This window comes from Bos grunniens, chromosome 29 (genome assembly GCF_055505025.1).
Source record: "Bos grunniens cultivar Pamir isolate PY7600 chromosome 29, Bosgru_T2T1.0, whole genome shotgun sequence".
In the NCBI taxonomy this organism is placed as follows: Eukaryota; Metazoa; Chordata; class Mammalia; order Artiodactyla; family Bovidae; genus Bos; species Bos grunniens.
This window is the reverse complement of record NC_141193.1, coordinates 28,620,682-28,639,165: the sequence shown is the minus strand read 5'-3', so window position 1 is coordinate 28,639,165 and position 18,484 is coordinate 28,620,682. Positions and strand designations below refer to the sequence as shown.

The 18,484-nt window shown below is 37.5% G+C and overlaps 1 protein-coding gene across 12 annotated transcripts in view; it reads right to left on the bottom strand.

Moving 5' to 3' along the window:
* ANO5 (anoctamin 5) overlaps positions 1-18,484 on the bottom strand; it is a 93,842-nt gene that overhangs the window by 34,738 nt on the left and 40,620 nt on the right. For 6 of the 12 annotated variants that reach the window (XR_015158078.1, XR_015158077.1, XM_086385607.1 and 3 more), the window contains 5 exons: positions 13,479-13,592; positions 8,407-8,522; positions 1,934-2,068; positions 634-739; positions 476-536 (listed from right to left, as the gene is read on the bottom strand). Coding sequence is in view for 9 of the 12 variants with exons in the window: in XM_086385607.1 (XP_086241733.1) it covers positions 476-536; positions 634-739; positions 1,934-2,068; positions 8,407-8,522; positions 13,479-13,592 (532 nt within the window). In the remaining 3 variants the exon portion in view is untranslated. Of the gene's footprint in view, positions 1-475; positions 537-633; positions 743-1,933; positions 2,069-8,406; positions 8,523-13,478; positions 13,593-18,484 lie in introns of all 12 variants that reach the window. The other 6 variants (XR_015158076.1, XM_086385605.1, XM_086385604.1 and 3 more) reach the window with 1 other exon arrangement.

Below are 18,484 nucleotides of genomic sequence, written 5' to 3'. Positions count from 1 at the left end.
AAAATTAAGGGGAATTCCACTTTATATGGGAGCTTTTAACCAAATAGAATTTGACACAGGGAACTTAAATTCAAATGTTGATATATGAGCCCTCAGAAATTTTTGAGTCTTGTTCAAGTTTGTGTCCATGACTCAATATCCTCCAGCCACCAAATACTTAACATTTATTCTCCTGAATTAAGCAATTATTGAGCTTATTTTTACACAGTGCTAAGAGAGAATGTGATCTGAATACATACGAAGTTTCAAAAATTAAAGTGTTTTTCAGAGAAATGAGTAGATGATTAATAGGGACCTTTCTGGACCAAGGTCTAACAACCACGGATGTAGACTCCATTAAGGTAGTGATGCTAGCAGAGACATAAATATGTAAAATTACTTTTGGTTTATAAGGTATGCCAACTGTATATGTTATATGAATAGCCATGTAACACATAACACAGAGAAAGCTGTTTTTATGTAACTATTTACTTACCCCAAATTCCCATGAAAATGGCAAAGAACACTGTTGACTCGTTGTCAAATAAATGGGAGATCTGCAAAACAACAATATCAGAAAGACTATTTAGTATCAAATGCAATACAAAAGGAAGTAAACTGCAAGTCTTCAAGCATACCACAATACAGACATACCTTTGAAGCCAAACAGGTTGAATTTAGTCTCCAATAGTCACACAGTTCATCACAGAGTGGGCACATGATAATCTGACCCCCAATCTTAGGATCACAGATCTCAGAGCTGCTGAGGGAAGAGCAAAGTTGTTTGGTTTTATTTTTTGTTTTGTTTTGTTTTGTTTTGGCCATGCCTTGTGGCATTTGTTGCTTAGTTGCTAAGTGTTCAACTCATTTGCGACTTCATGGACTGTAGCCTGCCAGGTTCCTCTGTCCATGGGATTTCCCAGGGAAGAACACTGGAGTGGGTTGCCATTTCCTTCTCCATGCCTCATGGCATAAAGAATCTTAGTTCCTCAACCAGGACAGAAACCAAGTCTTGTATAGTGGTAGTGCACAGTCCTAACCACTGGACTGCCGGGGAATTCCCAAGAGCAATGCTATTTTAAAAGACGTGTTTGGTATCCACACATTTGTTTTCAAGGGGGAAAGGGGTATGCATGTGTGCGAAGTCGCCTGAGTTAACCTTCCAACTCGATGCAACCCCATGGACTTTAGCCTGACAGGCTCCTCTGTCCATGGGGATTCTCCAGGCAAGAATACTAGAGTGGGTTGCATGCTCTCCTCCAGGGCATCTTCCTACAGCGTCTCCTAAGGCTCCTGCATTGCAGGTGGATTCTTTACTGCTGTGCTACTGGGGAAGCCCTGAAAAGTGGGGGTGGGAGGAATTGGGAGGTTGGAATGACTCATAGACACTATTGATACTATGTATAAAATAGACAACAGATAAGAACATACTATATAGCACAAGGAACTCTACTTAACACACTGTGGTATCCTAACTAGAAGGGAAATCCAAAAGGGAGGGGGTATATGTAAATATACATATGGCTGATTCATTTTGTGATGCAGTAGAAGCTAGCACAACATTGCAAACTAACTACACTGCAATAAACATTAATTAACAATAAATAAATAGATAAATAAAACATTCCAAGCAAAAAAAAAAAAAAGTTATGTGTTTGGGTGAAAGTACAAAGCTATTCTTGTTGAAACATCTTTATACAATTTTTCACATATGGGACCAGGGCAATATAGCAGCAATTTTTGTAGATCAAATCATGCTTAAGGAACAGAATCTTTAGAGCCCATTCTTAAACAGACTTTCCATAAAGTATCAAGTGAGAGGTAGCTGTTGTGTTTGGGTCTTTTTCAGAAATATCAATTACCTGCTGTAATAAAAAACACTCTGACACAAATTTCAGAAAAATACAATCTTGGTTAACATAAGATTCTGTTTGGGCAGCTCAGGTGCACTTACCTGCCTGAGGTCTTAGGAATCGTCAATAAACCATAAATAAAACAAGCTAAGCCAATCACAGCTGCAAAAAACAGCATTTCTGTGTAAAATCCGAGAAAGACGAAATAGATGCCAATTTTTTCTCCATAATAATCCCTGTGAAAGAAGGTAAAAATAAAATCAGAGGCTGCAAGAATAATGCACTTCAGAGAGTCTTAGTTTTCCATTCAGACACATTTGTATTCTAGCTTTGGCCCCATTGCCTTCTAGCCCTGTAATTTTGATAAAGTTACTAAATGTTCTAAACTTTAGTTTCCACATCAGAAAACGCAGGATGATGCTTATCTATAGACTTGGCGTAAGGCTTGAAAGAGACAACACATATAAATAAGAAGCCAACTGAGTGGAAGTTAAGATTTATTTTTAAATAATCAGGTTATTTGAAAAACTTTGAAATTTTAAAGAGAGTTCAAATGTTTTGAAATAAAGTACAGAACATGCTTCTAGCAATTAACAAATCAAAATCACATTCACAATATGTGCCAAGACTTCTGCTTTATCTCTAAGATTGAAGAAAGTACTCGGACTACAATGGACGAGGGTAGTTTTACATATGAACTTTTATCTTCCTCTAAATCTGGACCTCTGATGGATCGTACACAACAGTAAGATGGGGTACAAACCAAGGGATAAAAAATGAGTATGCAATAACATTCCAAAGGATATACGGGCTCAGCTTTTGCTTTACGAGTTAAAAAATGACAGCATTAGTTAGCACAAATGTTCAAATTTTATAATCAAGTTGTTATCTTTTTTCTGCTATTGTTTTTTAAACTAACTCTTCCCTTAAGGAATCTCTCAAAGACCCAGAGAACAAGGTTTTTTCTGCCTCAGAAAACTAGACTTCTTTAAAAAAAAATTTAAAAAACACAAAACAGGTTAATCTTTCCCCTTATTCATATAGAGTTCAGCTCACCAAACATATGAAGTCTTTCCACAGCTTCCTAGTCAGAGAAATGTGATTCTACTTGGACACTAATAGCATGGTATACATAAATCTATCATACCATTTATGATTAACTTGTCATTTCCACACTCAAAAAACCACAAATCTAAACATAAAGGGTTTAACTTTTACATAATACAAACTTAACATAAACTTAATTTCCCAATGAGAAGCTTTTAAAATATTTTTCTCACTCAATATTAATTTTATTGAACCTCCCATCCTTCAGTTTTCAAAATTTCTCATCTTTTCTAACAAAAAAGGGATCTTTCTGCTTGTACCACCTTCTATTCTTCTCAGTGATAATAAACATTTTTCCATGGTTGTTTTTCCTTGTTCTGCTTTTCAAATTACTATAAACCTGAAATTAAACTATGATTCCATTGTATTCCCTTGTTAATTTACTTACAACTTCCTTAGGTTCACTCACAGAAGATGAGTAAACTTGCTTTTTCTCCTTTTTTTTTTTGCTGAAGAATATAGCAATTTTATGATACTGCATAACATCAAAATAAAAAGAATAAAAATATCTGAATATCGGTTTATGAGTTCCCTAGTAATTTTCTGGTTAGGTGCATAGTAGTAAGATTGATCTTTTACCTTAAAATTACTGATTCTATAATTTGAATATGTATAATATATAATTTATAACAGCAACAAAAATATAAACTACTGAGGATTAAACTTAAGAAGGTTTTATAACTCTACAATACCCTTGAAAAAACCCAAAGTAGGCTTAAACAAAGACACATCTTTCCCTTGACTAGAATGTCTCAAGATGAGACTACCAGCCTACCTAAGTTAATTTATAAACTTAATGTAATTTCCATAAAAATACCAACCATCTTTTTTAGTAACAAGACAGACAAGTTGAGATTCAAGTTTATATGGAAGGATAAACTTGTAAAATGTACAAAGAAACACTGACTATGACGAGTTATTAGCCCAACTAGATATTAAAATACACTAGAGCTAAACCATTACAATTAAAACAGCCTTCAAATCACTTCACTATACACTTGAAACTAACACAACATACAGCAAATCAACCATAATATAAAATAAAAATTAAATTAAAAAAAACAGCCTGCTACTGGTGCATGGATAGTTAGCAAGATCAACCGAATAGACAGAACATCCAGAAATCAGCTAGAGTACATACAGAAGTCTAGCACATGGTAAAGGGTTTCCCAGGTGGCACAGTGATAAAGAACCCGCCTGCCAGTGCAGGAGATGCAGGAGACACAGGGTCGATCCCTGGGTTGAGAAGATCCCCTGGAGGAGTAAATGACAACCTACTCCAGTATTTTTGCTTAGAGAAGGCCATGGACAGAGGAACCTGGCAGGCTACAGTCCATGGGGTTGCAAGGAGTCAGACACCACTGAGTGACTAAGCATGTGTGATACAGGTGGTACCACAAATCATTGAGGCAATGATAAACGTTTTGATAATATTAATATTTTGGGGACAAGCAGATAAAAGTAGATCTATCCTTTGAATAGAAAGTGCATATTTAACTCTATAAGAAACCGTCAAAATTATTGTTTCAAAGCTGCTATACCATTTTGTATCACCATCACCAACCTTTGAGATTTCAAGTTGTCCCACATCCCTAACAGCCCTTATTGATGCCAATCTTTTCAATGTTAGCTATTCTAGTGGGTGTGCAGTGGTATTTCAATGCCATTTTAATTTTTATACCCTTAGTGAATAAAGATAGTATACATCTCTGGAGAGTTCCTTGGACTGCAAGATCAAACCAGTCAGTCTAAAGGAAATCAACCCTGAGTATTCACTGGAAGGACGGTTGCTGAAGCACCAATACTTTGGCCACCTGATGCCAATGAGCCGACTCATTGGAAAAGACCCTGATATTGGGGAAAACTGAAGGCAAAAGGAGAAGGGGGCGGCAGAGAATGAGATGGTGAGATAGCTTGACCGACTCAATGGACATGAACTGTAGCAAACTGCAGAAGATCGTGGAGGACAGAGAAGCCTGGAGCGCTGCAGTCATGGGGTTGCAGAGAGTCACAACTTAGCGACTGAACAGCAACATCTTTTGATATACTTACTGGCAATCCATAAACATATTTCTTTGCTGACAAATCTTTTATAATCTTTTTTTCCATTTTATTCTTATCATTGAGTCATAAAAGTTCCTTAAATATTTTGGATAAAAGTCCTTTACTGATATGTGTGTTGTGCAAGCATTTTCTCCAGCCTATGGTTTGCTCTTTATTTCTGTAACAGTGTTTTTTAAAGAGCATACAATCTAATATTTGAAATTAAATTTTTGTTTTTAAAACTGTGCTTTTTGCATTTTATCTGAAAAGTCCATGCCTAACACAGTTTTCTCCTGTATGTTCTAGAAGTTTTGTAATTGTAGTCCTTATAATTAGTTCTCTTATCTATTTCAAGTTAGTTTAAATTTTTATACAGGAAAGAGTCAAGATTCATTAGTTTAAATTTTTATACAGGAAAAGAGTCAAGATTCATGTTTTTCATGTAGATAGCTACTTGTTTTAGTATCATATTTTGAAAGGACTATGCTTCCCCCAATGAACAACAGGCACTTTTATTGAAAATCTACCTATATATATATATATATATATATATATATATATGGATCTATTTCAGGACTCTCCTTTTATTAAATATTTTTCTTTGGAAATAATTTCAAATATAGAGGTAAAGTTGTAAGAATAATTCAAATAATACCTATGTACCCTTTAATTCTTTTATTATAAGTAAAATATTATTCCATTGCATTTTTTTTTAATTTAATTTAATTTTTTAAACTTTACAAATTGTATTAGTTTTGCCAAATATCAAAATGAATCTGCCACAGGTATACATGTGTTCCCCATCCTGAACCCTCCTCCCTCCTCCCTCCCCATACCATCCCTCTGGGTCGTCCCAGTGCACTAGCCCCAAGCATCCAGTATCGTGCATCGAACCTGGACTGGCAACTCGTTTCATACATGATATTATACATGTTTCAATGCCATTGCATTTTATCTCACTTCATATATTGCCCCATATATATGTGCCCCATATATATATGAACTTCCCTACAGCTCAGATGGTAAAGAATCTGCCTGCAAGGCGGGAGACCAGGGTTTGATCCCTGGGTCAGGAAGATCCCCTGGAGAAGAAAATGGCAATTCACTCTAGTATTCTTGCCTGGAGAATGCCATGGACAGAGGAGCCTGGCAGGCTACAGTCCATGGGGTCACAAAGAGTCGGACACGACTAAGTAACTAACGCACACGTGTGTGTGTGTGTGTGTGTGTGTGTATACACACTGTCCATGGGGATTCTCCAGGCAAGAATACTAGAGTGGGTTGCCATGCCCTACTCCAGGGAATCTTCTCAACCCAGGGATCAAACCCAGGTTTTCCACATTGCAGGTGGTTTCTTTACCGTCTGAGTCACCAGGTAAGCCTAAGAGTACTAGAGTGGGTAGCTGTATGTATGTATATATTTGAATTACTTACAAATAAGTTGTTTGAATATGTACTTCATGGTCCTTTACCTTAAATACTTCATTGTCTATTAGTAAGAATAAGGATACTGTCCTACATAATCACTGAGAAGCAACCTTAAGGATAATAACTGCTTTCTGCAATTCCTTTCTCTGTGATAACATGGTGTTTTCTTTCCTGTCTTTTTGATTTACCTGGTTAAAAACTTCACACCTACTCATTAATTCTTTATATAAATTTTGTTAAAATTTTAACTTTATTTTAAAGATTATCTATTACTGAAATGGAAAAGCAGTACAATTTGCTATAAATGAAAAGCTATAATATGATGAAAAACTTTAAAAATTTATTAAATTTAAGTTAGATATTGCTATCTGATGAAATATCTGAGCTTCCACTTTGTTCTAAAAGAAAATCAGAAAGTGCTAACAAGGTACTGATCTGAGATGTAATGTGTTTGTCTATATCAAAGGTTATAAGTATAAACCTTTGGGGAATATTTATAGCAGAAATATCTGTAGACAGCTAAGTACCCTCAATATATTTTCAGCAATGTAAAATATGTAAGCCTTATTCTGACAACCTTGCTGATTTGAAAGTATACTATGGAAACACTCTCTGAGGGCACAATGTCGGCAAATGTTCTTAACAGCACTGACTGTAATAGTGAAATTTTTGAAACAGCCTAATCTTTTTCAAAAGAAAAATAGATAAAAGAGTTATGTAAAATTTATAATATGGTACTCTGTGTTCTGTTAAAAAGCAGAAGCTAGATCTGGGTGCATTCACAGGGAAGTATATGAACAATATATTATTTAGTGATAAAATAAAATCTTAGCAAAAAAGTAAGTAAAGATTCCATTGCTCCAGGAAAAAAAAAATTGTGTATGTATTTTGTTATGCATGCACATAAAAATAAAGCTGAATGACTATCACCAAATCAAGCATAGTTACTTTGGTGGAGTTTAAGGGAGGTGGAATTTCACTTACTTTGCACACATCCTTATTGCTTAGAATTTTTTCAGATACATGTGCTACTTTTATAACGTAAAAAATTAAATGACTACTAATCAGAACAACTAAAATATCCATCCAATGAAGAGTTCATATAATGATTTATAGAAACCGTTGTTTATATGCTAGCTGTCTTTTATTTATTCTTAAAAATTTCCCTTCTTATTTGCCTTTAATAAGACTGTTGGAATAACATTTCAGTTGACCTGCATATACACATCCAAATAGGTCTTATAAAAAAGAGGCTGTGATGCTATGCAAGCAGAGCAGTTAAAACATAAATCATTGAGTAAAAATACAGCAATCAGGGGTTCTGTCATCTGATTGTTTCTTTACTGAAACCATAGCGGGAGTCTCCTAACACCCCGTATGTATGTAGCGTTGTTATGGTTCAAAGCAAGAACCTGCAACCAGACTCTTCTTGCACAGCCAATGAAACTAGGAATTGAAATAATAGAACAACTGCCTTCACAGCTGAGATCGATATATACAAACTATATACAACTTTTCTGTTATCTTCTAAATTCCTGGACCCAGAGAAAAACAAACAAACACAAAATAAATATATTAAACACTAAGCGCTAACCCCATTCTAAAAAATATACATATATCATTTAATTATCAAATAACCCCAAAAGGAAAGTACTATTGTTATTCCTATTTTACAGGTGAGTCTCCTAGAGGTTAAATAACTTGAACATGTTTATATGTTTCTAAGAGAAAGAACTTGGATTTGAACCTAATCTACCTAAATACTAAGGCCTAACCTCTGAACCATTGAGCTATCTCTGCATAGTGGTTAAGACCATTCTCATTCACAACAGCATTTTTCTCACAAATGAATGACTAAATGATAGTTTAGATACAAAACTGAGCAGATAGGAAATACAGTGGGTGAAAAGAGTAAAAAGAATGGAATGTGATGCCATTGTGAATAAAAAGGACATAATCAAGTTTTAATCAGTTTGATTTTGTGTAAGAAACTTACCTAATCAAATTAAAAGGCTGCTCCTTGTAAAAATAAGAAAACCGAGCCCAGTTCCGGTAGAGTATGTTCCTTTGATTGACAGGATTAGGAGGTTCTGATGCCTTCCAATATTGACCCTACAGTAGGCAAGAAGAAATTACTGAACAGCAAAACAAAAGACACAGGATAATGAAGGAGCACTGCTTTTATAAGAAGGCGAGTGGATGACACAAATGTTCTTTTTCATTTTTCAATTTGGATTTTCATATTCCATCGATGTAAATTACTGTACCATTTAGTATATTATGGGCTCCCCTGATAGTTCAGTTGGAAAGAATCTGCCTACAATGCGGGAGACCTGGCTTTGATCCCTGGGTTGGGAAGATCCCCTGGAGAAGGGAAAGGCTACCCACTCCAGTATTCTGGCCTGGAGAATTCCATGGAGGGTACAGTCCATGGGATCGCAAAGAATCGGACACGACTGAGCGACTTTCACTTTCACTTTAGTGTATTATGGAGTGTAGTATATTTGCTACACTCTGTAACAAATGAAAATAACAGTGCTCTATTTATTAAATTCTCACACCTGGTTATCTAAAACCACAAGTGGAAGCCTGAGACTGGTTTAACTCAAGCTGCTCCTTTGATGTGGAATGCTCCTTTCATTCCTACTCAAGTTCCAATAGTCATAGCTCAGGGATTCCTACAACTATAACTGGCTGGGACTTTGAAAATAGGCTGACTGTTTGAAAATAGGCTGACTTTTTAATTTTATTGATGAAAAAACAACCACAAGCAAAGTTAAGTGAATGATCCAAAGTCACTGGCTATTACTGACACCCATTTCCCCAAAAAACTTAATTAAAATATATAAAACAGACTTTTAGCACTTCTCAGTTCAGTTTAGTCGCTCAGTTGTATCAGACTCTTTGGGAACCCATGGACTGCAGCACGCCAGGCTTCCCTGTCCATCAGCATCTCCCAGAGCTTGCTCAAACTCATGTCCATTGAGTTGGTGATGCCATCCAACCATCTCATCCTCTGCCATCCCCTTCTCCTCCTGCCTTCAATCTTTCCCAGCATCAGGGTCTTTTCCAATGAGTCAGTTCTTCGCATAAGAACATACTGAAGCATACTGGAGAACATAAGCATACTGGAGCTTCAGTTTCACCATCAGTCCCTCCAATGAGTATTCAGGACTCATTTAGTTTAGGACTGACTGGTTTGATCTCTGTGCAGTCCAAGGGACTCTCAAGAGTCTTCTCCAGCACCACAGTCCAAAAGCATCAATTCTTCAGCTCTCAGCATTCTTTATGGTTCAACTCCCACATCCATACATGACTACTGGAAAAACCATAGCTTTGACTAGACAGACCTTTGTTGGCAATATAATGTCTGTACTTTTTAATATTCTGTCTAGGTTGGTCATAGCTTTTCTTTCAAGGAGCAAGTATCTTTGAATTTCACGGCTGCAATCACCATCTGCAGTGATTTTGGAGCCCAAGGAAATAGTCTGTCACTGTTTCTACTGTTTCGCCATCTATTTGCCAAGAAGTGATGGGACTGGATGCCATTATCTTAGTTTTTTGAATGTTTAGTTTTAGCCAGCTTTTGCATTCTCCTCTTTTCCTTTCATCATGAGGCTCTTTAGTTTCTCTCCTCTTTCTGCCATAACAGTGGTGTCATTTGCATATCTGAGATTATTGATATTTCTCCCAGCAATCTTGATTCCAGCTTGTGCTTCATCCAGCCTGGGATTGCACATGATGTACTCTGCGTATAAGTTAAATAATCATGGTGACAATACACAGCTTTGATGTATATCTTTCCCAATTTGGAACCAGTCTGCTGCTGCATGTCTGGTTCTGTTGCTTCTTGACCTGCATACAGATTTCTCAGGAGGCAGGCAAGGTGGTCTGGTATTCCCATCTCTTTAGGAATTTTCCACAGTTTGTTGTGATCCACACAGTCAAAGGCACTTCAGAGCCTCAATATTATTTCATGCATAAGTTCCTCCCCCATTTTTAGGTACCAAATAGCCTTAATACTGTTGTTTATATGCTAAGTTGTGCAACCCCATGGACTGTAGCCTGCCCGGCTCTTCTCCCCTGGGATTTCTCAGGCAAGGATACTGGAGTAGGTTGCCATTTCCTTCTCCAGGGGAACTTCCTGACCAAGGGACTGAACCCATGTCTCCTGCATTGGCAGGTGGGTTATCTACCACTGACCACTAGGTAAGCTCCAAGTAGCCTTATTTATATAAAGTTAATTAGGTTTTAGCAGAGCTCTGTCTAGGGCTTCTCAGATGGTGCAGTGGTGAAGAATCTGCTGTCCAGTGCAGAAGATGCAGGAGATGCTTGATCCCTGTGTTGGGAAGATTTCCTGGAGTAGGAAAAGGCAACCCACTCTAGTATTCTTGCCTGAAAAATTCCAAGGACAGAGGAGCCTGGTGGGCTACAGTCCTTGGGGTTGCAGAGAGTAGGACCTGACTGAGCGACTGAGTACGCATGCAGAGCACTATCTATATATATTTGTTCAATATTGTTTCTTTAACCATTTGCCTAGAAAAACAAAGTGCTGAAGACAACATGGAGCAAACACCTAATTTAAAATTAAACACATATGAAAAATCTCTGTATGACAAGGTATAAAATTTTATATCATCCAGATTCCAACTTTCATCTCCTGTAGCTAGTCCTACTGAATCTTGAGAAACGACAAAGAAAAAAGTAGCCTATTTGGATATCTTAAAAAAAAAAAAAAAAGTTTCTTTAAAGCACGTAAGGGAAAAGTCTAGTACCTAAACCTGTATTGAGGAGAGAATAAAGAAAAAGAGTTAAAAATTAACAGTAAATGATAGCTCTCTCTAGCAACAGCCTAGTAAGACTGATTTTCTAGTGAGCATGGAGGACTCTACAAAAAGGTTAGATGTATGGGTTAAAATTGCTGGTTACTGAAGACAGTCTGGTAGTTAGAAAAGAATCAATGCCCTGAAAACAAACAATCCTCAAAACATTTAAGGAAAAAAAAAAAGCAACTTCCTGGTGGCACAGTGGATAAGGATCTGCCTGCCAAAGAAGGGGACAGCCCTTTGATCCGTGTCATGGAGCAACTAGGCCCACATGGCACAACTCCTGAGTCCGTGTGCAGCAACTACTGAAGCCCATATGCTACAGCGCCCACAAGCCACAGCCACCGAGCCTGTGTGCAGCAACTACTGAAGCCCGTGTGCTATGGCGCCCACAAGCCACAGCCACCGAGCCTGTGTGCAGCAACTACTGAAGCCTGCGTGACCAAGAGCCTGCACTCTGCAGCTACTGACCCCACGTGTTGCAGCTACTGCAGCCTGGGCGCCTCGAGCCTCTGCTCTGAAACAAGAGAAGCTACCGCAATGAGAAGCCTGCACACCGCAACAAAGGGTAGCTAGCCAAGGGTAGCCCCCGCTTGCCACAGCCAGAGAAAGCCTGTTTGCAGCAAGAATGACCCAGCGCAACCACAAATAAATATAGATAATATTTTTTTAAAAGATGAAAGTCAATGAAACTCTGGTTTTTCTGCTTGCTAGGAACTGAAAAGATTTTTTAAAATCTTCAAAAAAAAAAAAAGAATGAACCCATTGGTGAAGAAAGACATACAAAGACTGCATTGCAAAGTGTTTATTAAACTGCTATAGATCTTTCTACTTGATCAAATATCTTGGCATTGTTTAAAATACATAATCCCCTAGAAGTTCTTGGGCCCAGTGGAAAAAAAAAGTGTGTGTGGGGGGGCGGGCATGGGGGGAGTTTCTCTAAAACAAGTTAAATTCACCTCAATTGATACTTGTATTGCGAATTGCCACTCATTGTGGAAAATTCCTCTATACCCTTGTAGCTAACATAGGAAAGATAATCAACTAACCAATGTTAAACAGACTTAGAGTCAACAGCTAACACTTGAATAAATATTGACAGAGGATAGCTGAAAAGAGAGAGGTTGCCTGTTGGGCTTTTGGAAACCATGAGAGCAACATAATTTTCAAAAACATGGGCAATGATTTAGATGCCACTTATTTAAACAGAAATACCTAATTCTTCTATATTCTAAAGGTATGTGTTTCTCAAAAAGAGATCATCATCAAAAAGCCTTTATAAGTGTGGAAGAGTTAAACAGGAACAAAGGAAAGCAAAGCTCCAGGAAATGATCCTAAGTAGTTCACATGAATTTAGCCAAATAATGCCTGCTGATAACAGGTGATGAAATTTAAACACTAAATATCCAAAAGGAAAGATTTCTCTCAGATAGCCCCAGAAACTAGGCTGTCTTGGTTGACAAGTCAAGCTGTAGGTTTGGTTGAATGGATGCATGATATGAATGTCACTTCTTTGTTGAACTCAACATGATCTGCCAGGCCCAAGGAATCCTTCTGCACAATCTCAGTTATTTGAATCTTTCTTATGGACAGAAGTCTTTAGCTTGTTTTGCATTTGTATTAATGCTTTACTTCCCAGAAATTCCTAGCCTGTGAGCCTGGATTCATGGCGTGTTCCAATAATACTTAGCAGAATGCTCTGCAAAGATGCATGCTCTGTTGCTCAGTCATGTCTGTCTTTGCAACTCCATGAACTGTAGCCCACCAGACTCCTCTGTCCATGGAATTTTTTACATTATAACTAAAACCAATTGTACATTTGATGAATGAATACAAGAATGCATAAAATTTAAGTCCTTTACAACTTCAAAACTTTACAAGTAAGAAAAGATTTGATGAATCTGAATACAAATTTTCAAAAGCTATATTCTAAAATATTCTTTTACTAATAATATAACTTCCGTTTTCAATATGGGTTCTAAAGAAAACTCATGTGCAAATGTAAAGATGTTTTAATAAATTTCCATTGAAACCTCAATGTGGAGAGGTTTTAACTATGTGTTTCAGCATAGTTCTCGGCTTGGACCTAGGGAATGCAAGGGATTTTCCCCAACATAAGCGAGATTAAGCAACCTGTCATGAAAGAGGAAACAGATGGAAGATTCTGTCTCCCAACAAGTAAGTCTCTGAATGCGGGAAAGCAAAAACAGGCTCAGTATTTCTAAACCAAGCATATACTTACATCATGGAGTGGAAAGGCAGACGAGTAAGTGTGAGAATTTAGCAGTCTTTCAATGCCAAACCTTTTCTTCCCATCCTCCACGCCAAAAGGACACCGTGAGAGAATATAATAAACCTATGAGGTAAGCATAGACACACCTTTCAGAAACTTATGCTTTCCACATTTTTCAAAATCACCGTTTAACAATGTCTACTTTTTCTCAGGAGAAGGGCATGGCAGCCCACTCTAGTATTCTTGCCTGGAGAATCCCCACGGACAAAGGAGCCCGGCAGGCTACAGTCCATTGGGTTGCAAGAGTCAGACATGACTGAGCGACTAAACACACACACACACACACACACACTTTTTCTCAATGCAGATACAGGCTCTGGTAATGGAAGGAATCTTCCCCTTGCTGTTTGGGGGAAGATGCAGAAGGTAGGATTGTGTAGTTACAGGTACTTCACCTCCTGGGTATGAGAGCTCCTTATTCCCTCAGGGAGAGGGAGAATGGCTTATAACTTATTTTTTCTTCTCACGTCCCAAGCTCCTCTGGGAGTACTTTGTACCAGAATTGATACTATAATTGGGGTTTTAAGTTGGAGTCTAATATCACTGCTCCTAACAGTTGAGTTAGGGTAATAGGGAGTAGAATTGACACTTGGCCAAGTTGTCTTGAATGCTTTCTAATTCATTACTCTGATGTTTTATACAGGGCCTTTTCCTAATATTAACACAAGATGATGAATTTATTAACTCAAGAAGATCATACCTCTCTATATAACTACTATGGGATCATTTATATATTTTTATCAGTCTTATCCTTTATAAAACTCTATATTTTCCTTGGGCTGTGTTCTTGTATATTTGTCAATTCAATCTCATCTGTTTTTTGTCTTTCAGAAACTTTTCAAAAGTTTTTTGAACTTTTGAACTTGAACAATCAGCTTTTCTGATTTTGGGCTTTTTTGCACTGTATAGGTCTATTTCTCTTCTCCTCACCTTTTAAACATTTTATTATCGAAGGAATTGCTGATTACAATCTTGAATCTTTATCTAATCTGGTTATTCATTTTAAGGGCTGTTCAATACTTATGTCTGGTAAATAAATGATAATTTATGTGAGGTAGTTTTAATTTTATAAATAATGTGATAAATATTAGCTATTTTACATACTTTGGATTATTTCCCAAGGAAAGATTCACCAAAAAGAACTCCATATTGGGGAGCTAACAAAGTGGAAAACTTTATTCTTCCAGATATTAAGACTTATGATAAAGCTATGTTAATAAATACAGCATGATATTGTCAAATAAAAACAAATTTAGACTTAGGAAAGACTTTGAAGGATTATAGGGAGAGGATGAGGCAGACTACTGCAAGAGAGATATGGGAACCTGGAGAAGTAAGCCAGGTTCACGAAGTATCTTTCTTTGTGTTAAGGAAGGGCTAGTCTACATGCCAACGTTGGCTCAGGTTATGGGTACATCAAAGTTTAGGGACTTTAGGGGAAGAAAGAAGTCCAATTGAAGTTTGGTTAATTCACTTGGCAAGTACTTTGTTTCACGGGATTGATGAGGATAAATAGTTCAGGTAACAATTTATGAAACAGAAGAGGACCATGGAAGGCCTGTGTTTAAACTTTATTATCATAAAGTAATAACAAAAGGGAAAACTGTAAGGGTAAGTATAGATCTGAGAGTATAGATCTCAGCCACAATAAAGAATTCAATTTTGCCATTCGCTATAACACTGATGAACCTGAAGGGTAATACACTAAGTGAAATAAGTCAGAGAAAGACAAATATGTAGAATATGATATGTAGAATCTAAAAAAAATAAAATGAAATGAATAAATATAACAAAACAGAAACATTCAGAGAGAACAAACTAGTGGTCATCAGAAGGGAGAAGGATGTGGGAGGTGTGAGATAAGGAGAAGAAATAGGAGATACAAACTATTATATGCAAAATAAATAGGATACATGGATATATTATAGAGCACAGGGAATATAACCAGTATTTTATCATTTAAATGGAATATAACCAGCAAAACTACTGAATCACTATGTTGTACAAAAAACAGTGTCTAGGATATAGTAAGTGCTATTTAAATATTAGTGCTATTTAAATATCAGACTAGATCTGATAGAGTGCCTGATGAACTATGGCTGAGGTTCGTGACATTGTACAGGAGATAGGGATCAAGACCATCCCCATGGAAAAGAAATGCAAAAAAGAAAAATGGCCATCGAGGGAGGCCTTACAAATAGCTGTGAAAAGAAGACAAGCGAAAAGCCAAGGAGAAAAGGAAAGATATAAGCATCTGAATGCATAGTTTCAAAGAATAGCAAGGAGAGATAAGAAAGCCTTTCTTAGCAATCAATGCAAAGAAATAGAGGAAAACAACAGAATGGGAAAGGCTAGAGATGTCTTCAAGAAAATCAGAGATACCAAGGGAACATTTCATGCAAAGATGGGCTCGATAAAGGACAGAAATGGTATGGACCTAACAGAAGAAGAAGATATTAAGAAGAGGTGGCAAGAATGCACAGAAGAACTGTTCAAAAAAGATCTTCATGATCAAGATAATCACGATGGTGTGATCACACACCTAGAGCCAGACATCCTGGAATGTGAAGTCAAGTGGGCCTTAGAAAGCATCACTACGAACAAGAACAAAGCTAGTGGAAGTGATGGAATTCCAGCTGAGCTATTTCAAATCCTGGAAGATGATGCTGTGAAAGTGCTGCACTCAATATGCCAGCAAATTTGGAAAACTCAGCAGTGCCCACAAGACTGGAAAAGGTCAGTTTTCATTCCAATCCTAAAGAAAGCCAATGCCAAAGAATGCTCAAACTACCGCACAATTGCACTCATCTCACATGCTAGTAAAGTAATGCTCAAAATTCTCCAAGCCAGGCTTCAGCAATACGTGAACTGTGACCTTCCAGTTGTTCAAGCTGGTTTAGAAAAGGCAGAGGAACCAGAGATCAAATTGCCAACATCCACTGGATCATCGAAAAAGCAAGAGAGTTCCAGAAAAACATCTATTTCTGCTTTATTGACTATGCCAAAGCCTTTGACTGTGTGGATCACAATAAACTGTGGGAAATTCTGAAAGAGATGGGAATACCAGACCACCTGACCTGCCTCTTAAGAAACCTATATGCAGGTCAGGAAGCAACAGTTAGAACTGGACATGGAACAACAGACTGGTTCCAAATAGGAAAAGGAGTATGTCAAGGCTGTATATTGTCAGCCTGCTTATTTAACTTATATGCAGAGTACATCATGAGAAACACTGGGCTCGAAGAAACACCAGCTGGAATCAAGATTGCCGGGAGAAATATCAGTAACCTCAGATATGCCTATGACACCACCCTTATGCCAGAAAGTGAAGAGGAACTAAAAAGCCTCTTGATGAAAGTGAAAGAGGAGAGAGAAAATGTTGGCTTAAAGCTCAACATTCAGAAAACTAAGATCATGGCATGTGGTCCCATCATTTCATGGCAGATAGATGGGGAAACAGTGGAAACAGTGTCAGACTTTATTTTCCTGGGCTCCGAAATCACCGCAGATGGTGATTGCAGACAGGAATTTAAAAGACGCTTACTCCTTGGAAGGAAAGTTATGACCAACCTAGATAGCATATTGAAAAGCAGAGATATTACTTTGCCAACAAAGGTCCATCTAATCAAGGCTATGGTTTTTCCAGTGGTCATGTATGGATGTGAAAGTTGGACTGTGAAGAAAGCTGAGTGCCGAAGAATTGATGCTTTTGAACTGTGGTGTTGGAAAAGACTCTTGAGAGTCCCTTGGACTGCAAGGAGATCCAATCAGTCCATTCTAAAGGAGATCAATCCTGGGATTTCTTTGGAAGGACTGATGCTAAAGTTGAAACTCCAATACTTTGGCCACCTCATGTGAAGAGTTGACTCATTGGAAAAGACTCTGATGCTGGGAGGGATTGGGGACAGGAGGAGAAGGGGACGACAGAGGATGAGATGGCTGGATGGCTTCACCGACTCGATGGACATGCGTTTGAGTGAACTCTGGGAGTTGGTGATGGACAGGGAGGCCTGGCGTGCTGCGATTCATGGGGTTGCAAGGAGTCAGACATGAGTGAGCAACTGAACTGCACTGATTTAAATATTTGTTATTATTAACAATACTAGTATTTTAAGGAAACTCAAAACTATTTTGCACATTTGAGGTGTCACTGTTTTAAGCATATACTTGCAAATATGACTAAGAAGAATACAAGTTTGGATACATGCATTTGGTATATGTCAAAATAGTAAGAAAGAAAGAGAGGAAGGAAGGAAAAAAGAGAGTAAAGAAGGATGGATGGATGTAGAAAGGAACGAATGAACAGACATTTCCCTGGTGCCAAATCTTAAAGCATTTCCTTCAGAGACTTATAAACTCTTTTTCTCTTCTCTCAGAGATGTATGCAAATCCTTTTAAAAGCTAAATAAACTTCTTGCCAGTTCTCTAACTCAGGAGTGTTTTTCTTAAGTTTTCTAGGAACCATCTCTTTCAAATGAAAACATCAAGGAAGGCAGCATTGCTGTTTCCTTGTCTCTATATGGGAGTGTAGTCTAGGCATCTGGTTCCAAGTTGTAGCTACCTGCTTCACATAGATATATGAGAAGCTTTATTATTATGAACACTTCAATTAGTACATGAACTTAGAATAAATTATGTGGCAAATAGTACAGCCAAGCCTAATAGAGGGGTCATCTGTGAAATACACATCGTGAGGCTCAAGACATAATCTGCTCAAGACAGATTATCTTGTTTATAAAGCAGACTTGTGAATTGAAACCTGGCTTTCTGATTTCATGCCATGTGCTCAACATCCCCTTAAATATTGCCTCTTAGATCTGCTGTTCCTGCTGCTGGTGCTTTTTAATCCAGGTAAGACAAGGGAGAGAACTTTTAGTTTGTTGATTTGCATTTTTATTTAAATTCTAGGTACTACATTTTGTTTAATGTTCCTGTCAGTGAATTTTTCAAAAACC